The sequence below is a fragment of the Bombus vancouverensis genome, chromosome 12 (assembly GCF_051014615.1).
Source record: "Bombus vancouverensis nearcticus chromosome 12, iyBomVanc1_principal, whole genome shotgun sequence".
NCBI lineage: Eukaryota > Metazoa > Arthropoda > Insecta > Hymenoptera > Apidae > Bombus > Bombus vancouverensis.
In genome coordinates, this window is record NC_134922.1 from 12,503,430 (window position 1) to 12,528,670 (window position 25,241).

The 25,241-nt window shown below is 48.8% G+C and overlaps 1 protein-coding gene across 8 annotated transcripts in view; it reads right to left on the reverse strand.

Moving 5' to 3' along the window:
• The window catches only part of Lar (tyrosine-protein phosphatase Lar), a 208,231-nt gene that overhangs the window by 80,461 nt on the left and 102,529 nt on the right, over positions 1–25,241 (reverse strand). For all 8 annotated transcript variants that reach the window (XM_076623429.1, XM_076623428.1, XM_033331200.2 and 5 more), the window contains 2 exons: positions 16,872–17,003; positions 15,076–15,234 (listed from right to left, as the gene is read on the reverse strand). In XM_076623429.1, the coding sequence (XP_076479544.1) occupies positions 15,076–15,234; positions 16,872–17,003 (291 nt within the window). The remainder of the gene's footprint in view (positions 1–15,075; positions 15,235–16,871; positions 17,004–25,241) is intronic.

A 25,241-nucleotide genomic window follows, 5' to 3' on the forward strand; every position in this document is an offset into this window, starting at 1 on the left:
GGATATCGTTACGCGGAATCAAAGCTCGCTGTCGGACGAGTAATCCGGCGGCTCTGAGAATCGTAACGAGCCACTTCAGTGCCAACCTTTCCGCCGAAAGTTTATCGAAACCCGGAAAAGCACGGTCCAGGTTTCGTATTTTTTTTTTGGACGTCGTCGAATTCTGCTTCGCGAGTTTTACCGTTTCACCTTCCGCTTCCGTGACTCGTCCTTCGGCTTCCAGCCTTGGGGCGTCACGGAACGCCGTGGAACCGCGTAGCGTTCTCGTTTTCCACGGGCACACGGCTTCTGCCTCTTTCATCGTTCGACCATTATTCTAATGAAAATATGATGAGCGTCATTTCACTGACTGATAGCCGTTATTACCGCGTAACGTCCGCCGGCTGTGCAGCCGTTTCCGACGCAGCGCTCTACCTTTGATTTAAATTGCGAACGTTTTCCGTGGCCGCCGTATCTGCCAGAGTTTTCCTCTGTCCCCTCGTCCTCATTCCCCCCTCCCCCCTCCCCTCCTTTTCATTTCCTGCGATTTTCAGTCGTCGGAGCGTAATCACGTTTGCAGAGCTACGTGTATCCGCCAGCACTTAGGATTTACCTCGATGTCCCGAGGAACGAAACGGAACGCAACGCAACGCAAGGCGATGCAACGTCGTAGATAGAGGAAGGAGGAACAGGTCTACGAGGGAAAGGGAACAACGAGGACATTTTTATCCTGCTAACATGCCGGCAAATTTCGTTGCATTCGGCCGAATTGCCTCGAATTTCCGACACGTTTGTCTCTCGAAGCCGCGTCGAACAACGCGCACCCACCCCGACCAACGTATTTTCCTGTAAACGATTTCCCTCCTCCTCTTTCGTCCACTTCTCGCTGTTTAGCGTGTCGTTTTTTCCAAGCGTTACGAAAAAAAGGGGATTTCCAAACGCTACCTTTAAACGCGCGTGAAAACAAGAAGGAAAGCGAGAGCAAGAGGGCAGCAGCGACTTTTGGAAAATTTTCCATTTCCTGCCGCCGCGCGTCGTCGTAACCCGGAAAGGTCGGACGAACAATTCCATATTCTTCGACGAGTCCCCAGAGAGGGAAAAGGCGCCTGTCTGGCTTCTCGTAAAAGGATAAGATAAAACGAGAAAGAGGACGACCATCTGTAGAAACTGTTCGTCTATTTAATGCGGTATATCTCTTCGTCCGAGACGTATTGGCGATCGTGCAAACGCAGTTCCGCGCTCGGACAGAACGAGGATCGGTCGGATAAAGATATTTATTGTACTCGTCTTTTCGTCGTTTCTTTTAATTACAAGATTCGAAATCAAATTTCGCGGGGCTATTTTAATACCGTGGCATGATAAAACTGATTTCAAGAAATTCGCAGTAAAAATGGTAAATAAAGTAAAACGAAGGTTTTCCAATAAATGTAACGATGATAGATGTCTTAATATTTATAGCCGGCGATATACATGTACGCGATAGCGTAGCCAATAAAAATCTCCAACTAGCGACGTAATCGTCACTTTGTTCCAAGCGATAAGTCAAATCGAGCGAACCAGAGAATCGCGTGTTTTTTTTTTATTTTTACCATGCGAGATATTTATAGGAGAAAAAATTGTCCCGCGACGTACGAGACGATGGAAAAATCAGGCGCATGCAACTAGACGATATTCGAAATTTCCGTGGAAACCGCCTCGAGATCGAAACGCAGCACACGCTACTTATATAAAAATACTCGATTTCCAAGTCGTCGATTACACGGCAATATCTGGATCAAAGGCTGGGCTTTTTTCGTCTTTCACGATGGGAAATACCATCGGAGGATTCGCGATACGTTCCTTCGTCAAACGGGATTCTCTTTACCTGGTGTTATTAAAGTAAAATTATTTCCTCTCTGCTATTTGCACAATAATCCGAGATATAGGCAAACCATTAACTTCATTCGGCATATCGTTTCGCGTTTCGATCCATCGTCGACCGATTCCCTTTGAGAGGTACGCGCGCGTACAGGCTCGCGAAGCGGAGCGAGTCGCGCACGCTCGTAATTAATAAATAATAATTAGTACGCGGGCTGATGGTTATTTGCGAGCTGGCAGACCGGGTTTATCTCTCTCGCAAGGGGAAAGTTCCTTAACGAGTCATCTACGAAGGTAGCCTGGTTCGTTGCAACTTCTCTTTTTTTGCCCGAAGAAAGAAAGGGGGGAAAAAGTGGAGTGTTCCGCTGCTCGTAATTGTAGGAGAGAAGAAACAATTTCGACCCTTAGCCTCTGGCTTCGACGTCGGAGAGAGAAAGAAATCGCTCGATAGGTACTTCCGTAGGGTCGAACAGACGATTCGCAGGAGAGCGAAAAGACGACGGAGAAACGCTAGAGAGAGAGAGAGAGAGAGAGAGAGAGAAGAGTACGGCGAGGCAAAAGTAGGGAAAAAGTACGAAAAGTCGGAGAAGCTGGTAGCAGACGCGACGGGGAAGGGAGAAAAAGCGGACCGTGTTCCTTGACGAAAAGAATCTCTCGACTCGTCTCTAAAGAAATTAGTATTCGTTCTTTTCGGTCCGCGTGATTCAATCTACGAGCTAAATCGAGTTGGCGAGCATGACGAAACACGCGCCCGGCGAATTAGTCCAGCTCGAAGTTGCCTCTTCTTTTTGCCCCGTCTGCCGCAATCTCGCGGCGCTCTCGCACTCTATCTCCTATTCCGGTTGCCTCCCTCTTCGTTTCAGTCGTCGTTTTTAATGGAATTGTCTCGGGCTCGTTCGAGCCACGCGACCCTCGATGCTTTTAAATCGCTTATTATCGTTCGCGTTACCGTCGTGCTCGCGAGATACCGCGTACTAAAGTTGCGACGAGACCTCCGCCGCGCCGTTCAACCTTCGCGCCGCATCGTTCGCTTGCAACGAATTCCATTATTTACTCGTCGCGATTTTTCAGCCGCTACCGGAACCCCGTCCGATACTTTTGACCGATTGGAACGTTTCCCCCGAAATTCCGTGGACTGCGGCGCGCGCCGCTGGCCCGCGATACCCGCTATAACCGGTCGGCAAACGTTCCACGAAAAAGTCCATTTGTACACAGAGAACGATCCGATTTAATTAATTTCGGAATCACCGTGGCCCGATGCCGGCGGGACTCGTCAGCCCGGCTATTGCGACACTCGTTCGTCTAGGCCTCGGCGATTTCAGCCGACCAGGCCGTTTCCACTAACCTCGGCTTGCTGAATTTGGATTTGTTTGCGTTCCCGACTCTGTATGCGGCGGAGGTATTCCGCGAAATATATAGCCTCGAAATTAGAAACGGCATTGGACGCGTGCAGTTGCGTCTGCAATTGCGAAAGCCCGATACGCGCCAGAGCTCGCCATCATTAATTTACATCGATGCCGCGAATTATATTCACAGCCGATCGCTGCCAGAGGAACCGAGCCAAAAATGGCCGCGGATTAAACGATACGTCTCGAATCAAAATATCAATTATCGATCCCGTGCCGCCACTCTCAGCCTGTAATTTCCCCGTGTTTACGCGACACAGTTACGTTATGTTCTTCTCGCTAACTCCGACGAACCGTGTTTTCCAATTTTTTGTTCACTTTTTCATTATCTGCATCCAGATTCCCCGGCTTAATTTCACGTTGACTTTTCGTGATTTATCGCACCTTCTTCCACGACTAATCGCTTTTACGTGGTTTTAGCAGAATATTTAAGCGTTTTCCTTCTCGTCGAACGAAAGCAAGTTTCTCGAAGATTGGAACAAACGATGTATCCGATAAACGGAGTAGGTGGAATCGAACGAGAACAAATATTTGCTCAAGTTCTGTTTTTCTTTTCTCTTTTTTTCTCTAACAGCTACTTATCATTCATAAAAATACGAACTTGGGTACGCGTCGACGTTCGTCGAACGATCAGCGTCCAATCTCGGAAACGTTAACAATTTCCCTGATCCGACCCGATAAAAGAAAGCAGCGAATCAACAAAAAATTGCCATTTCTACGCCAAATGATTATCTCCGAGAGGTTTGGAAATGGCAAAGTTCGTAGAAGTTGGGGTCCTTTCAGATCGATCGTGACTTCCTTCTGCGTTTAATTCCCGAGAAAACCGGATTTTCCGCCCGATCGAGGTCGCTTTTCACGTACGAGAATGCAGAGCCACCCCGGCGTGGTTCCTCTTTCAACGAGGCGAACGCGTCACGGTCCTCTCTGTTCGCCGAGGCTCGATCTTTTCGTTGATGTTTTGTCGATGGAATTTCATATTTATTTCGGTCTGTCGATAGTGCGCGCGTGTTCGGACTCGGAACGGATGCTCGATGCCTGGCGAGGACGAAAGGAGACCGCGTCGGATGAAACGAAGCGAGGCAAGACAGGAAAACGGAGAGACGTTTGCCTTTGTCTTGGGATTTCCTTTCTCGAAGGTTCGCGGGACACGAACCCGTCAATCTTCACCGCGAGAGATTAGAACGGCAAGAACCAGCAGATACGCTTCCGTCTGCCAAGCGACGGATGCCGGGGAGACGAATTACCTCTTCCGGAAACAAAGTTTCCCTTTGCCGATTTCTCTTCCCTCCTTTTCCACCGGTATTCTTCTCTGCTCGCCGTAATACCCATTACGTTTTTCCTATATTCCATCGTTTTCCTCTATTTTCATCGTACGATCGTACGATCTCAGCCTGCGGTTACGGCGGACCTGTACTCGCGCCAACACGCCTCTTAACACTTGGCCAACCGAACCGGCAGATCTCCCTTTTTGACTTTAGCAACGCGTTTTCCGTTGTTGTTGTTATTAGTTATTCTTTACCTGGAACTGTTGCCAATTATTGCAATTGCGCCACTTTTTCTGCTTTTATAAAGTATATAATAAAGTACACCGATTTAGTGGTGTCAAAATTAATCAAAAAGTTACGCTATCAGTTATGACTAAATAAAGTTATGATCGAACGAATATAATACATGCTGTAAAAAACTGTATCTTTGGTCATCTTTAATATGTTCTTAATTTCACTTATATTTCTTTCATACTTTTAATTTGACGTCCTGTACAAACAATACGCGAAATCGTTAAATAAAATCATTACCGCAAAATATAATCAACCGCTGAAATAATTGTTACGCTTGTTTGTTTTCTAAGCGGCGAATATTAGTCCTCGATACTTGGACAAACGCACGATGGACAGCGTATAGGTTGGCTAAACGTTAAGGCGTTAACGATAGCTAATTTTAAGCTACTTTTTCTCGCCGCTATTTCTAAACCTTTCATTTCGTTTAAATTCGTTTTCTCACCTACGATCTCGAAATTTGTCTCCGCGACTGTGCAGTTGGTATCGATATTGAAAGAAATGTCGCGTTAATCGAAATAAAGACGCATTAATGATACACGTAGAATCCATGCACGGTTACACGTGCACTTCAAATGGCACGAATCGAAGCTTCCATACACATGGATACGCGTACGCGTGTCTTTTTGATACGCCTGTGGCAAATTGAACAGGTGTATTTATGGAAAGAAATTTAAACGGCATATTTCATTTATGCCGGTCGATTTTATCAGCATTATAAATTTCCAAAGTAAACTTTTAAAATTTTAATCACGACCGAAGGATGCCCTATTTCACGATAAAATTAACATCGATGGAAATTGTAGTAATGAATCTTTTATTATATTCGGTCCGCCTGCGGTAGCTTTTGTATAATTACGACCGTAAGAATTCGTCCGTTTCGTCGTTCGCGCGGCTCCGCGTCGATTACCAACCAACGTTAACTGTAATCTTAGTCGGAGAGTTGAAAAGTCGAGCCAAGTTGTCGATGATCCCTTGGCTGCAACTATTGCTTCGGCTGGGGCGGTCTCCGCTTGCTTGCTTTTCATAACGAGCAGGCGGCCAGCATCGACGAAAGAGAGAGGAAAAAATACGTACAGAAAGGGAGAGAAATAGGAGGAGAGAAAGAAAGGTGATCGAGGGGGAGCAGTTAGAATTCCGCACGACGCGCCGCGGAGGCTCTTAGTCGAATCACGGTTCGAAGACGGTTTAATCTTCGACTCTCAACGACTTAACTTTGCGTTTATAAAGACTGTTTGTAAAAACGACACGGCAAGAGTAGAAACGAAGACGGTACATTCCTACCGCCTTATTAATTACGCTATAGTACGCGCTCCGACGATGCAGATTCGACGATCCTTCGACGCGAAGCGAATTCAATTCGACTCTCCGAGGACGGAGGAGTCTGGCTCGTTTCGTACAAAAGTGTTTCCGAAAGTTTCCTTTCGCGCACTTTTGTCGCTACGTTTTCCTACTCTTTTCGTACGTTTTCGCATTCGTTTGAAATTTCCTCCATGTAATTACGGTTACGATCGCGTCTCGTTGTAACGCTACTAAAACTGTCGTGATATTAAAAGACGGTGGTTAATTCTGGCTCGTTTCGTACAAAAGTGTTTCCGAAAGTTTTCTTTCGCGCACTTTTGTCGCTACGTTTTCCTACTTTTTTCGTACGTTTTCGCATTCGTTTGAAATTTCCTCGATGTAATTACGGTTACGATCGCGTCTCGCTCTAACGCTACTAAAACCGTCGAGATATTAAGAGGCGGTAACCACCGATCGATCGAATGGAAGGACAAGAAAATTCGTGAGACGGTCGGTGTTTCGTTGGCCGGACGCCGAGGAAAGACATAAAAATCGCTACGTAACGGCGCGACCGAGATCGAGCGAACGGTCGGAAAAATTCAAGACGTTCCTCTCGGTTGTGTCGGTTGGAAGGAAAACCGAAGAGATCGACGAATCGGGCGAAATGGAGCATGAAATCGTAAAACCACTCCGCGGAGGTTGCGGAAAATGGTTGTTCGTCGAGAGGAACGGGAGAAGAGAGACGGGTTAGGGAGTTTGGTTAGTACGTTGAATGGAGAAAATCGCGGCACACGGGCCGAATATCATCGACTTCGATAAGGGACGCGCGCGTGCTGTGGCTCATGGTAGTTTCTGAAAGGCTAGAGAACCTCGAGATCGCCCTTCCACCCGCGGCTCGGCCATGTTTCCACCTTCCTTCTCGTTTCTCCCGTCTTACCCATCTCGGTCCTCTTCGTTCATATATCGAGGCGATCCTCGCGTTCACCCGAGGGGACCAAACACCCATTGTTAAATGCCACATTATTCCGCGATAACCCTGAAACCGTTCGATTTGTCCGATTCAAGACGTCTTCTCCGCCTTCTTTCTTCCACCTTGCCTTTCTGCGAGCCGCGCGAGCCGGATTTTTCTCTCCTTTATCGTTTTCTATTATCGGTCGAGTCTCGATTGCCATTGAAACGGCTCGTCGTCCATTTCTCGCCGGACTTCGATTCCTCGGAGCGAGACAGGCTGCAGGTTGAATACCGCGATAGCTGGCGATATCGTGGATGGTCGTATCGCGTGTACGCGTTGTTTATCGAGTTTTCCTCGCGGTCGGTCAGTCGTCGTTCGTTCGGACTGGTCGTCGAAGGAGATACGGCGAATTCTTTCCGCGGACGAATCGACGAGCTACAGGTTGCCTCGAATCGAACAGCCAGCAACTTGGCTGTCGTCGTGGACACCGGTGTCGCCGCCGGCAGCGACGTTCCTTCCGTTTCGTCGCCAACCTCGGCCACTTTTCACCGATTGGAGGAAGACGCGCCAGTTTCGACGTCGGCTTTCGTAATCGGCAAAGGGACACAGAGATCCGATGGACGTGTGGAGCGAGGGGAGCCACGGTCCGGGAAACTTCCAACGGTCGTGGGAAAGTTTGATTGCTGAAATAGTTGGCGTCGGTCTTATCTCTGTGTCGTAGCGACGGCCGAGAATAGAAAAAAGGGAATGAACGACGAGGGTTGGGAGGAAGGACGTACGTCTGAGTTACGAGGTTGTACGGTGCGGTGAGCGAAAACTCGCAGCTAATTTATGTGCCAATTAATTGCTAATTAAGGGACCGGTTTTTCGGACGAATCGAATACTCCGCCTCGATACGGTTCACGGAGACGGACGAACTCGGTGAACGGGTAAGCGGACGAAGAAGCGAACGGAAGTTGACTCTGCTCTAGCGCGTTTAAAACCTCCTCTTTCGCTTCGCAACGTTCGCGGATGAGAAGGGTAAGGGGTAACAGCGGTTTCCTTCGCGCTACGAAACTTTCAACTCCGCTTCTTCATCCCGGATCAGCTTTTAATCGTTCGTTCCTCCTGGCCGAGTTACGCATGTACCTACACCTACATATATACGGTGTATCCCTGTATATCCAGCTTCAAGGTTCGCGGTTCGTCCTCGTTTCATCCCCTTGGCGTTTCGTTAATCTTCTCCATCCTTCGTTTTTACCCCTCTTTTTTATTCATTATCTTCTCCTTCGGGATTGGCAGCGTCTACCCGGCACGATCTCCGGTCTCCTCGTTATTTCGATTCTACCGTGCAACGAGTTTCGACGAAATTAAGCTCTCGAGTACGACCGGTCGTGGAAATTTAGAAAAGACGGCCGGGTCGCGCGAATGGGCCGAGACTATCGGTTTGTCCGAGTACGAAAAACTATCGAAAGATGGAAGAAGAATTAATATCGATCGGCAACCGTACTAGAGACCCGAACGCAGCAAGGAGTCGCCTCCCTCGCTCTCTCACTCCTCGTCTGCTGGATTCCTGCGATATCCATTTTCAGAAAGACACGACGGATGGTATTTCACCGGGGCAACCATTTTCCCGGGGAATCCACCGGCTGTTAGATGGTGTTGTGTTAACGAACTTGAATTTCTCGGAAGACGGTACGGACGAGAAGAAATATATACGTAAGATTCTCGCTTTGGTTCGGGTTTCGCCAACGAGCTTCGCGTTGTTGCGCCGCTTAAAAATACGAAATCGAATCCAGAAACGGGAGGAACGAAGCAACCGGTGGAAGAGACGGGAAATAAAACGTCCCCGAGACAACAAAAGGAGTCTCTCGTTCGAAGCGGATATTCCGTTGGTCGGTTCTTTTACTTCCAAGAGAGTCAATATTGACCGTTCCGCGCCTTCCTCAGCTGGTTCGTTAGTAGTACAAGAATTTCTTTCCATTGTCAGTCGTGACTGCCCAGGGAATGCCCGTTCGAAACGTTATACGTTAATTAGGGATCGTGGTATAATCGTGGTATAATCGCGGTATTGTAGCGGCTCGAAACGCCTAACTGACGATCGGTTTGGTTCGTAGCAAGAAAACCAATTTTCACGTGGCTTATGCCAGGTTGTCCGAAAAGTTTCTTTCGTTTTACGAGGAAATAATAGACGCGCAACGTCCCTTGTTTTACGTTATTTCGTCGAATTACGTTGTACGATCCACTTTGTTCCGTCGAGGTAAACACCGCGATATTTCACAGATTTCGTTTCACGTTTCTACGAAGTCGCGTTGTTGTAAAAAACGCGTCTACGAAAGAAAGATACTTTCCGGACAACCTAATACGTGCTTTTTTTCTCATACCGTCGCCACATTCGGATCACTAATTTACAAAATCTCGCGATATCCACGGATCGCGTTTCTTCCGTACGATCCGATCGTTCGAAAAACCGCGACTATCAAACATCCACTTTTCTACGAAGTTGCCTCTATCGGATCTGCTATTAAACAGCTTTGATTTGAGGAAACAGGAATTTGAGGAAACAAGTGCATACCAGTTGCAAACGTCTTTCAAACTGTTTTCTCGTGCTAGAGGAAAGCCAGATAAGGTAAAAGAGTAAGAAAGTAAGGCTAAGGGTAAGGCGGAGGGAAAACTACGTTGTTTCCAGACTCGTTAATTAAGCATTCGTTGAATTCGGTTCTCAGTATCGGCTGGAATCTTTGGTGTCGCGTTTACCTTTGGACGAGACGCGATTCCCCGAGTTTGGGCAATCGAAATAAAGACGAGGTCCCGAAGGCACAGTTTCTAAAGGTCTCGTCTTTTCGAGCCTAGCCGACCGAATCGTCGACTGTCGAGGATGGACTCGCAGCGCGTATTTCGACGATAAACCGAAAGACGGCAAAGCAAGCGAACAGAGATTTTCCATCGTTCGAAAGGATATCAAACTCCACCGATAGCACCGTAATAGAGCAGCGTCGTAGCATCGCTAATGGGATTTCAAAATGTTTCGTACAACGCACGCAATATATATACATTAGGTCGTCCGAAAAGTTTCTTTCGTTTTATTTTAAGGAAATGGCGGACGCACAACATTTTTCGTTTTGTATTATTTTATCGAATCACGTACGATCCATTTTGTTCTATCAACGCGAAGATCGCAACGTTCGACAGATTAGGTTTCGTGTTTGTATAAAGATGCGTCGTTGCGAAAGACGTGTCTGCAAAAGAAAGACACTTTTCGGACAACTTAATAGTTTGACACGGCGCGTAATTGTAAACGGATCAGCTTGAACAGAAATTTTCTACGTTGTTGTATCGCGAATACAGCGATTAAACGAAAAAGGACGAAAAGAAGTATTTTCATCGTTGATCGTCGCGAACCGATTACGTCGCGATCTCGAACGGTAGAGTTCGGCTCGCGACAGCGACGCCCCTTTTTGGCATCGCCGGAGACTCGGTTGAAAGAATTATTTCGTGGGAATTTCACGAACGAGAGACACGGCAACAAACTTGTAGCGTAGCTCGATGCCGGGCGTAACTCGAAGTAGATAGTTCACGGTGCAAGCCAACGGGAACCGAAGATGCCACTTAGCCCTTGTGCAAATTTAATTTCCACCTGCCGCGGAACTCGAAATTAGGCTAATGCTAGGACGGGGACTGTATGCCCTTTATGGAGACCGCTATCGTGCTTCGGCATCCGACAAAACGATGCAGCGAGCCGCGTCGCGTCGCGTCGCTCTCGCAACCGAGAAACTTCCGATGGAAAATTTATTCGAAACGTTGAGCGAAACTTCCAACCGTCGCGTTATGACGGTCCCTCGTCAGAGACGAACGTTTTGTAAAATCGAGAGACAAACGAGATTTCCGATAACGCCAAGCCACTTTCCTCTCCGTTGGACAGTTGGAAACTGTCAATTACTCCGAATAATTGAAACACGTATGTAAGTAATAACTCCGGACGAGTCGCGAAATTTTACCTCCGGTTCCTCTGTGTTACGTATCGCGGCTTCGAAACTTTTAATCTTGTTTCGTCCGGAATACGCAAACGTCACACGTCGGTAAATCGTACGGCACGATCGCAACGGAGGCTACTTTTAAGCCGAAGTCTTAAAATCTCGCCACTCTGATAAACATCGTATTCGGCTATCCAGCGATCGAGAGACGCGTCAAAGTTGGACGAGTCGCGATAGGATCGCGCGTGGTAGCGTTACGTCCGCCAGCCGCTCTACTTAACGCGCGTTACGTGCCTCGCACGTAGACGTTGTCACCCAGCCATAATATAGCGATAGAAAAAACCAACGGGGTCTAACGAACATCCGAAACGACAACGCAGAGAGTGTTCCAGTGTAAGAAAACAGTAGCAGCACGACCATCTCTGATCTGGGTCCCGGCGACACCCTCTCCATAGCAGCCAGACCCGTAGTATTAGGTCGTCCGAAAAGTTTCTTTCGTTTACGAGGAAATAATAGACGCGCAACGTTTTTTGTTTTATATTATTTCGTCGAATCAGGCACGATCCATTTTGTTCCGTCGAGATAAACTCCGCGACTTTTCACAGACTTGGTTTCACGTTTCTACGAAGGTGCACTGTTGCGAAAAACACGTTTGCGAAAGAAAGATACCTTTCGGACAACCCGATATATAAAATCAGCTCTCGATATTTTCTGTTCTAACACTCTGAACCGTCGCTCTGTTGGATTCGTACGATAAATTTCGCTGCTGTACTCGAACTTTAATTCTTCACCTTATTTGCGAAACGTTCGAACTGCGACGCATCGAGCATTCGCGAAGCCGGTCGTCGCTTCTCGTTCGTCCAACCGTCCACGCGAATGTAGCGAGTCGCGTCGTAAAACTTTACACTAGAAAACAAGGTAGAATATGCCGTTGACGGTAAAGATTTGCTCGAACGGAGAAGATAGCATCGACGCCTTGCCAGTTCGCCGTGCTGACAATGAGCACCGACGAGATCAGATAACGGACGGCCTCGTTGCGATATAATTTCCCTGTTCGCCAGGACACTCGGCGTCGTCTACGAAAGAAGACAAATTCTGCGCGATTTCTTATTACGCGAGAACGCATCCTTTCTTCGTTTCATCGGCTAAATTCGCAAGAGCGCGTCTATTTCCGTTTAATTCCTCCGATTTGAGTGGAAAGTGTTCGCGAAACTCGAAACGAATCTGAAAGTCGTATTTGCGTTATCAGAAGTTGGAATATATTTATAGCAAGAAATCAGAAAAAAGACTGTCGCCACTGATTTCTATATTCTGCCAATGTTCTCGATAACTCTCAATCCTTTTATACGTTTTCAGGTTGCTTCCAAGTTTGTTCAATATCTATTTTAATCGCGAGACCGTAGTAGACCTTGCGACAAAAGTTTCTATACAACTGGCTTATTTTTATTCAACCTTTGATAATATCGTCTTGAATCGCGTGAACTGTTCTCGCTTCTAACCGTTAGAACGCGTTATTATACGAAAAATAAATAAGAAATTGGCGCTATCCGTTTCTATTACCCTCGATACGTTTAGACGATATATTCGTAAAACGTTTTCACGAGTGTTCGAATATTTTCGTGATCCGGCATCGTCATCCATCGCGACGCCACCGAACGAAACGCAACGACGCGTTTTCCTGGAGACCGCGCTACAAAAATTCGATACGCTCGATTAGAAAAATTACGTGGCAGTAGCATGGACTTAGACAAAAGGGATAATTACTTGGACTCGACAAAGTCTGCGCGCCAGCTACAACGATTATCGATTGTTCCGCCAGCTCGCCATGTAATTTTAACCGCATTTACCGATGTTACGTTGTTACATTATTGCAACATAACATGCTTCGAGTAATCGCATTAGCCGAATGCGGCTTTAATACGAGTTCGCAGGTATTTATCGCGGTGATGCGTTCGATAACGAAGCGCGTATGGCCAACGGTACCGCCGGATGCCTAAATATTCGAACGGGCTCATTATGCGGCTGAGACTCCATTTACCAAAACCAACTTTGGCCAAGGATCGCGTTGCGAGCACGCGCCAGCACCGCGTAAACGTCGGCGCGTATTTTTCAGCCGCCCGGCCGAATTAAATACCCCGTTTATTCGGGCGGGTGGAGAAAAATTCGCGCAACTTTTAAACTCTCCCGTCCACGAAAGTGGGAGCGGGCGCCGGCAACAAAAACAAAAACACGGCCATGGATCTCGCGTAAGCGAGCCGGCAAGAAAAACTGGCAAAAAGGGGAGAGTTCTTCGCGTGGGCTCCGCGCACCACGGTGATTGATCGCGTGCGACTCCTCCACGGGGAAAAAGATGCTTAGTCCGCAGCCACCTCCGTCGTGTACTCTGTCGCTTTACAATTAGCAACCGTGCCTTTGCGCTGATATCCGTTTAACGTCTGCAAGTGCAACTTACACCGGCTTTTGTCTTTCTCTGTTAGAAAGTTGCGCGCTGTTTAATCAGAGAACCTGCGTCCAGTGGAAAAAATCGTGTCGGCCAGGCGAAATCTCACCGACGGGGGACGATCGAACGTTGCGGCGAACATTCGACAATTTCGGAAATTTGAAATGATCGATGCTCGATCTCAGCTTCTAATCCATTTCGGTACATACGAGACAAGCGTGGATCGCTGCGTAACCAAATTTTCTTCGTGTTTTAGCAAACAGAAAGGGTTTACGTTTTAAAAAAAGAGAGTGAAAGTGATCTAAGAACGTTTTTTTCCTGGAATTTAAAGTATCCTTCAACGGTATAGAAGTACGACAGTATTGACCGAGGATGAACGAAGAAACTTAACGAGATTAATATTCACTTTTTATTTGACTTTAGAATCGATATCTATTTTACGCTGCAGACGGTTCGTTCGACGATGTACTTCTCTCGCCTAATGACTACAGCTAGCGACAAATAAAGGAACAGACACGTATTATCGCACCATTGGGAAAGCGATCATCCGGTCGAATCAACTTCGTAACAAATCGAAATCACGGCCGAATTTGAGAGATCCGGGCGAATATCCAGCGATTGACGACGGCTTGCATGGTGCCCGGTGGCAACGGCATTGACACGAAATAGTTGGAAATCGACGGTTGAAAGAGAGACAAAAAAAAAAAGGAAAAGGAAGGAGAGAAACAAAAAATTCCAATGAATTTCGAGCGTCGAATCGCGGTCGGTAACGCAAATGCGGAGAGACGGCGAAGGGAGAATGATTGCGGTGGAAGGTTAGAAATGAAACGTGAATCGAGGAAGGAGAGAAGCTTCGGAACGGTTTCTCACAACGGACGGTACTTTTTCTTTCCCCCCTCTTTTTCCCCCCTTTTTTTTCCTTCTCCCCCAGAGGAAGAATACGAGAGAAACTGCCAGCAAAAATATCCGCGAGGTGAAGTTGGAATCGAATTAAAAAGCTGGCCAAGCCAATTAAGGCGTTTCGCGAAAGTTTAAGAGATTCTTCCCGGAAAAGGGTAAGCTTTGCAGGTGCGCGGCAGTCGCTTTTTTTTCTATTACGTCGCCTTCCGCCTGGTCGCCGAACTGGGCGCCATTAAGCTGTTCGCTCTTCCGTATAAATAGAAAGAGAAAGAGAGATCGCGTGGTTGGACCCAACCGTGGAAGAAGAAAGGCTTCGCTTAATTTCAACGGAATTTGGCTCGTTATATAGCCGTGTTGTTTCCTCCAGTCTCCTCCGAGTATTTCGATCGTCCTTTTTCCTGCTCTTCTTCGCGTCCGGCATCTGTTTTCCCACCTTTCGAAAAATCCCGAGTCTCTAGAGCAGCTTCCGTCCGCTGCGCAAAATCTATCCACACCGCTGAAAACTTTGCAGCGATCGAGCTTGCGCCACGGCGGCGCCAGCTGTTCCTAGCAGCCTTTCGTTAAATATTAAATTTCGACTACGCCGTTTGCCTTCAGGCTAACGTTAATAGCCGTACGACGATGTCGCCATGTAACGCTGAACCGAAACCTCTCCGTTGGACCGCGAAGCTTAGTAGTTGACGCACGCCATAGACGATCGACGAGAGCGTCGAACAATCGTCGATGTAAATTTAAAAGCAACTTTACATACCTTCGTAGACTCTAAGCTGCGCCTCGGCTGACACGGCGTCCCCGACTCCGTTCTCCGCTAGACACTCGTACAGGGTGTTGTCGCGAACCGGCCTGACAGGTTCGATCCGCAATAAGGCTCCGTTTTCATAGTTGTGCACCAGGTACCGTGACTGGGATTCTACGGAATAACGCGAAACATCGGGGTGAACGATCGTTAGGATTGGCCACGAGGTCGATCGGCTCGACCGATTTCCAGCCGAGTCTTCTCGATCTCGCGTATGGCACGGCCGTGTTCGTACAACGAAAGAAACGACTTTTCTAAATCTCGAGGCTCGTGCACACACATTCGTCGTGTCTACGATTTACACTCGCAGGTCGAGTAATTTAATAACTTCGTGCGCGCGATCAAATCGAATCTGCGATCAAATCGTATTAATTTCAAGTTTCTTTCTTTACGTTGCACAGCGAGTAAAATGCCAAGGCCGCGACGCGAATCTTGCGAGCAGGCAGCCGATCGCTAACAACGAGGGGAAATAAAAAGGGTAAGAAGAACGCGAAGGACGAAGGTTGTTAGAAGAGTCGATCACCAGGATGGAAACGAGGCGAAGCAAATGAGACAGAAAGGTATCCGTGGGCGGTCGATCGGTTCGATTCGTGCTGGCTCCTCGCGCGCGTTTCACGCGATCACCACCAACTTTGTTACGCGTCGTTATCTCCGTTTCGCTGGATTAGCGAATTTCGGAGCCGCGAACCAGCTCGAAATCGAGAACAATCGACGAGCCGAGGATAAAAGCGTCTATTCTCCGTTAACCGGCGCGATTTTTCGCGGCGTTGCAAATTTCCAACGGTTAGTTGGACCGCGCACTCTTCCTCGACAGGATCCGGTTCCGATTCCTATTCCGATTTCTATTCGTCCGACTGGTGATAACGAGCGACGCGCCAAGCCAAACTCGGTCTTTGGACTCTCGTTGCGCATAAACGATCCAGCTAATATTGCCAGCGAAATCTTACGATTCGTAAGCTACCGTCTCGTTACCGATAAACGTTGTTCAGCGCTAGCGACAAGTAGCGACGATAAATAGAAGATACGCGATCAATCGCGAGTTACCTGGTCATCCTATTTGGCAAAGATTATGAAATTGTAAGAAAGAAGTCTGCTATTAGTTGGTGGATTGTTGTTTAAGATTGCTTCAATTTATATATCTATAGGATATATTCTATGTAGTCACAGTCTTACGCGACAAGATTGCCCGAACCGGAAATCAGTTTGGCAAATCCAAAGGGCGCGCGAGGCTTTCTGCTTGAAAGAAGCGACGTCTATTTCAGTTAGTACCTCGAGTTGTACGCTGGAAGATTCGGCAATCCGGTCGGTCTCTGGAAACTCTGGATGTAACGAAGAGTCCGGCTGCAGTGGCACACCGGTCGGCAACAGCCGGTGTTTCCGGAAACCGAGCGAGCGCGAAATTTAGTTAAAAAGAAAAGGGCGGGAATGTCGTCGAGTCTACGTGACGCGACGTATCGGAAGAGAACAACGTCGCTGGCAAGATGATACGAACGGAAAAGAAAACAAAAGCGGAAACGAAAAATACAGTACGAAATCGTGAGATAGTTACGAAAGAGAAACCGGATTTGCACGCGGAACCGGAACCGGAGACCGAAAAAAGCCAAGAGGCGATAGACTCGATATCGTCGATACGATTACCATCTCTGGCGTTTAGATGGTCCGCGGAACAGCAACGCGGTCGGTAGACGAGAAACGGCTTCTCGAAACTTTGAAAAACTAGCAGACGACCAAACGAAAACGCGAATACTTACGGGAAACTCTCTTTCCGTTTTTCCGCCAGTGGATCTGGGGTGGCGGCGCACCTTCTGCCGTGCAGTAGAAGCTCGCTATCCCTCCTGCCTTCACCTGCTGCGATTGTGGCCTCACCAGGATCGTCGGCGGACCTGCGAGCACAAGATCGAGGCAAGCCTTTGATTAGAGTCGAGTAGTCCCTTCGGGCTGTTTCGATGCCCACCGTTGCTGCCCGAGTTAACATGCCGAACGCAGATAGAGAGGTTCCGCCGTATCGTGGAACGTCTTTGAAAGAATTCGCCGGTCGTCAGGCAAGACTGGGCGAATTATCGAAGGGTCGAAGATTATACGTAGTTTTCGACCGATCGAAGGAAAAGAGAGGATCGATACCGGATCGCATTTACGATCAGCGGATCGCATCGGTTCGTGACAGATCAAACTTTTCGTTCGGACGCGCCGTTCGACGAGAGACATACGTATGAAAAGCGAAAAGGAAAAAAGACAAAATATGAGAGAGAGAAAAAAGAAGTGGAAAAAAAGAAGAAAAAAAAGAACGTTATTCCGGGCATTCGTAGAATCGATAGGATGAAAACTCGTGTAAACTCGATAAACGAAATTTGCTATCGCAGGAAATCGAGCGGCGCCCGAATCGAGCGGACAAATAGCGTGAACGCGTCGCGTGTCGTCCCGAAACACGCGGCTCAGAATTAGCGGGTTTAACACGTGAATGGAAATTTCGAGCCGGCTCGACACGCTTTTACCCGGCGATAAAGAGACGGTCGTTTCAAGATGGATGGACACGGTTGTGCGCCTCTTCTTTGTTCGTTGCTGGCAGTTTCTCCCGGCCCAGCCTTCGCTGTAACAACGACGCGCCGTCCCGCTGGAAACAGAAGGACCAGACCAAGAGGCGTGCTATCTGGAGCGAGACTACCGGCCAAGTATTAAATTGGTCTCGAAACTTTGCGATCGCACGGATCGTTTATGGCCACTCTTCCATGGATTGCCGCGCCGGTCCCTAACGGAAACGTTTCGACTTTTTCGATCTCCCGATTGCCCCTGAATCTTCGCTCTCAAAACAAATTGCAGCAAACGAACGAATCGCCCGAGACGGACCGGACGAAAGTCTGTCTGGATGCTCGAAAGGACGTTCTTGATTGCTGCACGATTCTTCGCCACGATGCGTCTGTCTGTATCGACGAACGGTTTGCGATTGCTACCAAACGCACGACGCACCTGGAAGAACATTCGACGAAGCGGTAAATACGCGCACAGCGATTTAACTGACACGATGATCTGACGAAAAAGCGGTGATCTCTGCGCGTAGCGAATGCGTTGACACGTACAGTCTGCGTCGCGCGATTCACGATCGATCGTTGATGGTCTCGTAACCGGCGACGTATCCACGACCGAATCGAATCTGACCGAATCGGATCGAAACGAATCGAATCGAATCGAGTCGAGTCGAATCGAATCGAATCGAATCGAATCGAATCGGATCGAATCGAATCGCATCGCATCGAATCGAGTCCAATCGAATTGAAACGCGACGAGCTTGCCGCATGCGGCGAAAAAAATGTCCTCGCGCGATCGCAAAATGAAAGATTATCGTGGAAAAGGGGAAACGATGTCGAGAGGGCATGGCCGGCTGGTTGAACAGAGAAGGCAAAAGCTTCGGATGGCTCGAAAATTCGTACCGTCGACGAACGAGAACACGAACGCGTTAATCTATCGGCTCTGCGATGAAAACTGCGAGGCAGGGATATGTGCGATGCAATTTAAGGTAAATATTATTCCATCGGCGAACCGTCGATAATTTTTGATCGAATCGCTCGTTCCAGATTATTGCTATCCACTCGGGTCGCATTGTGGCCGAACACGTGACGATTATCATAACGAAATAGTTGGAAGCTGGTGCATTAATCGAGCGCAATCCCGGCCGTGCGCGACGATCGATCGATTTTTAAATATTCCGACCGCTTTTGGCTACGATTCCGAACGAATTTCATAAAGTTTCGGCGAGAACAACGTTGTACAAAATGCTAGAAAAAAATCTCCACCGAATTCGAGGAAAGCCCGTTTTACGCGTACGACGAGTTGCACGAGAAATCTCTCTCCGAAAGAAGAGAAAGAAATTTCCAAAGATCAGGCTGATTTTGAAAAATGATTTTAACCATTCGACCGACCGAGATGGTTTCCAAGCCTTTTCATAGATGCAACTTCCCTCGACTACAATTCAGATAGCTAGATGTATATTTATTTAGAACGGGTTGCAGAGCGCATCAAAAGCACCTGCCGCGCCCACGGTTGCCCAATGATAATTTATGATCGACCATGAAAGAGTCGCGCGATAAACAACCGCAAACCGGGATTCTGCGCCAAAATGCCGAGCCGCTGATCTTTCTTCGAAACCGACGTACGTAGACCGAGAGATCGGGTCTCGTTGAATATCGAAGGGACCGAGTGGACGCGATTTCGATGCAGCCACTGTACACGGCGAGAGAACACGCAGCGACTACTTCGCGAGCAATTGAATCCAACTCGCGGAACGCGTAGTTTACAAATTACAACGATGCTGAATTGCGTTTCGTCCGAAGGATCAACGACGAGCGCGTTCGTTAAAGCCTCGGCTGCATTACGGATAACAAGACCCGAACGAGAGAAACAAGTTTCCGACTTTCCGCCATCAAAAGCGATCGTTCGCTCGTTTTCATTAAATCCCGGCGAGTTGGCGAGAGGGAAGAGTTGAGAAACGCGGTCGAAAAGTGGAAAACACAGGGGAATTCGGAAAGCCACAGAGGATGGTCGTGTACAGATCGCCCGGAGAAAGGAACGCGGTAGGGGCGGGGGGATTTGGTAATTGCGTTTCGTTAATTCTCGCGCGACCGACATGCAAGAAATTACATCGTGAGCTTTGTACGAGTAACGTCGTTGATGGCGTTAACATCTCGCCAGGGACCAGCAGCGTTCTTCGAGCGGCCAAGGGTAGAGGAAAATCTGGCAAAAATTTCGGACGCGTGTCCAAAGAAAAGTCGGAGAAACTGATGAGATTAAACGCCGGTGGAAGGAATGGCGGTCGACTTTGCAACGAAGAGTCCTATCCTGTTTGCTCTCCGAGAGCAGAAAGTAGCGACGGAGCGGTGGACGTTGGGCGATCGTACGAAGGCGACGAAGAAATCGAGCTTCTCTCGCGAATTCGTTCGAAAGAGCGCGGCTGGTGCGAATCGAGCGTTCGCCACGGCCGAAAATCAGGATAAAGATCGGTCGGTTATTTCTGCCAAAAGTTCGTAATAACGAAGGATCGCGGGACGCGATCGTGGTCCGTGTAAAAACGGTCCAAGTCGTATCTCATGCTTAAAGTTTATACCGGTTTGGCAGGAGGATCTCGGAGCGGAGAAACGAGGAGCGGCGAGGCGAGGAGAGGCGAGGCGTGGCGAGGGAAGGCGGAGGCTGGAGAAAAAGTTTCGCTCGCGGAGCGCTCGCCTCTATTACGCTTTATAGCCTGCCGCGACGTAATTGAAAAAGTAGCCGATAACGGAGCAATCTGCATGAGATTTGAATAAAATTACGCGTTACCTACTGCCGAACGTATTACGGAATCGATCGGTGCATCGGTCTTTGTGTGCCATCGAGCCTCGTCGCGCGGATTTTCGGCCGCGCGACGAAAATTCGTCGGCCATGGATTCGATCCGTCGACTCGCGATTAATTGGCGATTAATTGGCGATTAATTGGCGAAAATTTGTAAACGCTCGGTAGGTACCGGATCGAGTCTGTCTCGTGGAAAAGAAAGGCGAAGGACCATCGAGATTGCGCGGGTCGGTCATCGTTTCGAGCGGTCTGCGATCAAGTTGGAACTGGTACGAGGCGGAAGCTTGAAAACGCGTGGAAATCGTTCGTGTCGCTGACGTGATTCGTCGATGATCTCGTTGAGCCTCGAGTGCCAAGTGGATGCAAGTGGATGCAGCGGTAGGTGCAAGCCAGGCCGATGTAGGCGTACGCGCGGACTCTGTTCGACGCATGCAGCATCGTCGGTGCCATTTTGCTCGGGCATCGATTGTAAACAGGAGAGTTTATGCGCCAACGATGGTGGATTCCCATCGCTGAACGATGACGCTCGTTGGCAGGGAAAAGGAGCGACGAGATGGAGAAGGAGAGAGAATGGAAGCCGATGGTGGTTGCGGTCGTAGCGGCGGAACGACGGTGGCGATGACGTCGGTGGCGGCGGTAACGCGAGAGGGGCGAGGCTGCATCAACGTCGAGTGTACATTACTCGAGCACGGGTTTATCGCAAATAATTGCGCGGACCTTATTCGCATTTTAGCGTATCGAAATCGCGGGTCGGTGTTGCAGGCGATCGAGACCCGTGGGTCGGGTGCAGGGCAAATATTAATTTAAATGGGTTTTCAACCCCTCTATCCGTGGCACGGTGTTCGCGTATCAACGAGGGAACAGTCCAGCTTCGGTTTCCGGAAATCTTCTCCGCGTTTTCTACTCGTTTGTACGAGCACAATGCGCCAACAATGGAGAATAGAATCCCGCGTGGATTAAATAATGAAAATTTTCCGCCGTTCTCCGGCCAACCGTGAAATTGAATTTATATGCCGGAGGACCGTCATTGGCGTTTAAGTATTATTGCCGGCTACGCCGTTACCTTCCTTCTCGATCTTTTCCAACGCAATAGGTTTCGCGCGTCGCCTCTATAATTTCTGTTCGATCGCAATCGTCGTGACACGCGACACGGCGCAACCGGACGGAGAAGGAATAGAAAAACGAAAAATGGAAAAATATCCGGTCAGCTTCTGACAACCGAGAAGAACCAACTCGATTATAGGAATAAATGAATTTAACTTGTCAAAATGTGGCGTCGATTGGCCGACGAAAAAGGAAAACGTGACATACTAGCGGTGTTTTTAACCCAAAGCGAATGCACCTCCGAATAGTTGACCCCGTCCGTTTTCGTTTTCGAGACACGGGTCAACGGCGAACGAGAGCATCGTAACTCGTTCGATGAAATTTTAATACCGTTTTCCGAGTGGACGTGTCTATTCGTGGCGCGACAAAACGGGACCATAATGATTTTTTTTGGGGGCGAAAACAGCTAAACCGCTGTGGTTGCCGAGAATCCTTGAAACTTGAAAGCGAACATCGTTTTTCCACGAAATTCAAACGGATAGGCTCGATCTTGCCGCGGCTGGTCGGATACGGCCGAATATGAAATTGCAAGATTTCAATTCGGGATTGCGGCTAGCGGCCGCGTTTAATTGAATTCCGGGATTTTTAACGGGAACGTTGGATAGAGGGGTGGCGCGACCGCGACTTTACGCCGCTGGAAAAATTGCAATTTATTCCTTTGGAATTAAAGCGTCCATTACTTCGTAACTTCGTCTCGTCGTTTGCCGCTGTCCTCGTCGTTCGTTCGCCGCGTCTGACCCTTACGGACCTATTCTACTGTTTCGAGCGCGAGCTGCCAGGCAGTTAGCCACCGACACAAACGCGTCTGCACGTTCCATTCTCCTCTCGCGCTCGTCGCGTCGTTGCTCTTTCTTTCGCGATAAAGTTACGGCTGTGAAAAGAGCGACCGGCGCCTCTCCGGGCAGTCGCGATTTGTCGGTTGCGGATTATCCGTTTCTCGCGTTTCTTTAACGAGATAAGTAACGCAAAACCGACGAGCGTCGCGAACAAAGAGCGAAAAAACAATTCTCCCGTCGTCGGCATACGATACGAAAGAGAACTCGTTACTCCTCTTCCATTTTCCGTCCCCGCCTCTCCTCCCTCCGTTCTCCGTTCTTTTTACTTTCACGAAAACAACGTTCCAATCGATCGTTCGCTTTCGATTCCGTTTTCTCACGCGTCTCCTCCGCCGTGGAAAGCTTAGACGCGAGGGACGAGCTTGGATGACCGCAACGACGCGTCAACGACGCCTGTATCCGAAAGTGTGCCGAAGGAGCGAAAGGAAGGAGGAGCATAGATGCATCCGAGAGAATAGCACGAGATTCGGTGTCGATACGTATGCAAAGCGATTGCGTTTTAACCAACTTCTCGCCAGGAATTTCCATTAGTCTAGGAAGTCCAAGCGGCTCAGGGACAATGGCGAGGATGCGCGGCGGATTTCGGTGAACCGAGCGGTATGGCTGGTTGTTTCGACGAGATCGGCCCGCCGAACGATTTCGAATCAACGCGTCTGGTAGGGCGGATAATTCAATTTGAATATGCATGCGTACCGTGGCACAAACCTCGAAAATCCACGGGATGCGATGTTCTCAGTCGTTCCGCCGATGATTTACGCGCGGCGTTCGGCTACCGTTGGTCGTGTAACACGGGGCGAAGATCCCGCGAACGTCGTTACGTTTCAGCCTGGAATTTGCATCGATCGAGAGCAAACTCACGAGCGTTTTCTTTACGAGCGAGTCGATACCGATGCCCTGTAACGGGCGGCTGTCGGAGGCGGAGTCCAGGCGACTGGCTTCGGATCTATCTGGCACTTAAGAGAGTCTCCACGGTTCTATAACGGTGGGCGCAACGCGACGAGAAACGCCGTAGGGCCTGCGCTAAATTTATGCAAATGCATGCCGGCAATATTCTAAATAAGTAGCGTCGTCTTCGAGATATCTCGGTGCCCTGTGTCGCTTGTAAATTTGGCCGAACGTACGAACCAACGACTAATCACGGAAGAACGTCGTCGTCGTCGTCGTCGTCGTCGTCGTCGTCGTCGTCGTCGTCGTCGTCGGTGTACGAAACGACAACGCGACGTTGTATTCCCCGTGGCAACGGTCCAAAAGGATGGGGGTAACCGCGGGACGACGACATCCAGCAAAGTCTGAAATGCCGAACGAAAGGGAGAATGCCCCCTTGGCTAGCCCGATTTGCCTGCCTTTGAAATTTTTATTTCGAGAAACGAAATAGCGTTTGAACGGCGGAAGCGCGCACCGCGCGGCAGGAGACATATCCGGAGAGCACTTTCGTATCTCGTTTTCAGTCGAGTCGGCTTAGTCTGGCCGAACGCTGCCGGCGCTGTACCCCGTAACTGGCTTTTAACGCTAATAGTGCTTTCAGACCCATTTAAAAGAGCATTTACGAAACGGAGAAGAACGCGCCAGTTTAGTACGTTGCAGGCTCGCGACCTTTCTGGTCTGCTCGCGATACTTGAAAAATTAAATCCTCCAGAGGCTGAGTTTACTTTTAGCCACCGTCTAGAGTTTTTAATTCCAGCTGCCGCGGAATTCAGGCGGTCGCGCGAGCCTAAGAACAAAAAGATTCCTCGGCTTCCGATTCGCGCGTCGTTAGTACGTGGTTGGTGTTGGTCTGACGCGCGACGGTCGCTGTACGTCACCGGACGATCGCGAAAGTTTAGAATCTAGAAGGAATAAAAGGGTGGCCGAGTGGAAACGGTCGATTCGATCAGCGTCGTCTGTTCGTCGGATCCGACAGGAAACTGCCTGCAGGTTTTTCAGCGCAGCCAGTTCACACACTGACGGCACGTACCAGCATATATTAGAAAGTCTCGGGTGGTGTGCTGGCAGCCGGCAGCAGGTGACACACCACCGCTCTAATCGGTAGGCAACGTTTTAACGCGGTTAATTGCGCTTCAATTAGCCGGCCGTGGCAGCGCGACTTTCTTGCTGGCGGTTCGCGCGGCCAGAAGTTTCGCAATCGTCGGTTCGCGCGGTGCAATTAGCCAGCGAGTCGTCCCGTGCATTAAGAAGAGCCGTAAAAACCGCGCGAAGATGTACCGAGGAAAATTACGCGAAGATAAAGTCCAAGTTATACCGTCGTTAAAGAGTGACGGCACTGGAGCGGCGGCGTGCTCGATTCTTACATCTCCGCCTACTTTCTCCGATACCTTCTCGTTGTACAAATTATACGACGAGACAGTTTTCGTGACCTTAATGCGTTCGTCGCGCGCGGTATTTTCGCGCGGAGAATAACGTCGCGAGGCGCACCGAACTCTACCGAATCGATACGTCTATACATATAATATACATAGACACACACAGACAGAGATAGGGAAACAGAGAGAGAGAGAGAGAGACAGAGAGAGAGAGAGAGAGAGAGAGAGAGAGAGAGAAAGAGAGAGAGAGAAAAAGGAAGAGAGAAGAAAATTTATCGCTTGCGCCTCGTTAAGAGGCTGGAGCAGGTCGCGCCGAGGGAAAGAGACGGAAACGAGAACGCGATTCGAAAGGAAAAACCTGTCTCTCGAAATTCGATTTCGGGCCAGCCTCTCTTCGACGATATCGACCGGCCGGTTCGAAGGACGGTTGGCGAATAAATCACGGAATCAATTCCGATACGTAGTCGGTGCCGCCATAAATAAAATCCGCTAGATATCGTAGATCGGCGGCTGGTATCTGAAAGAGGAGCGGGGGAAACAAATGACAGCGCATAAGCGGGCAGA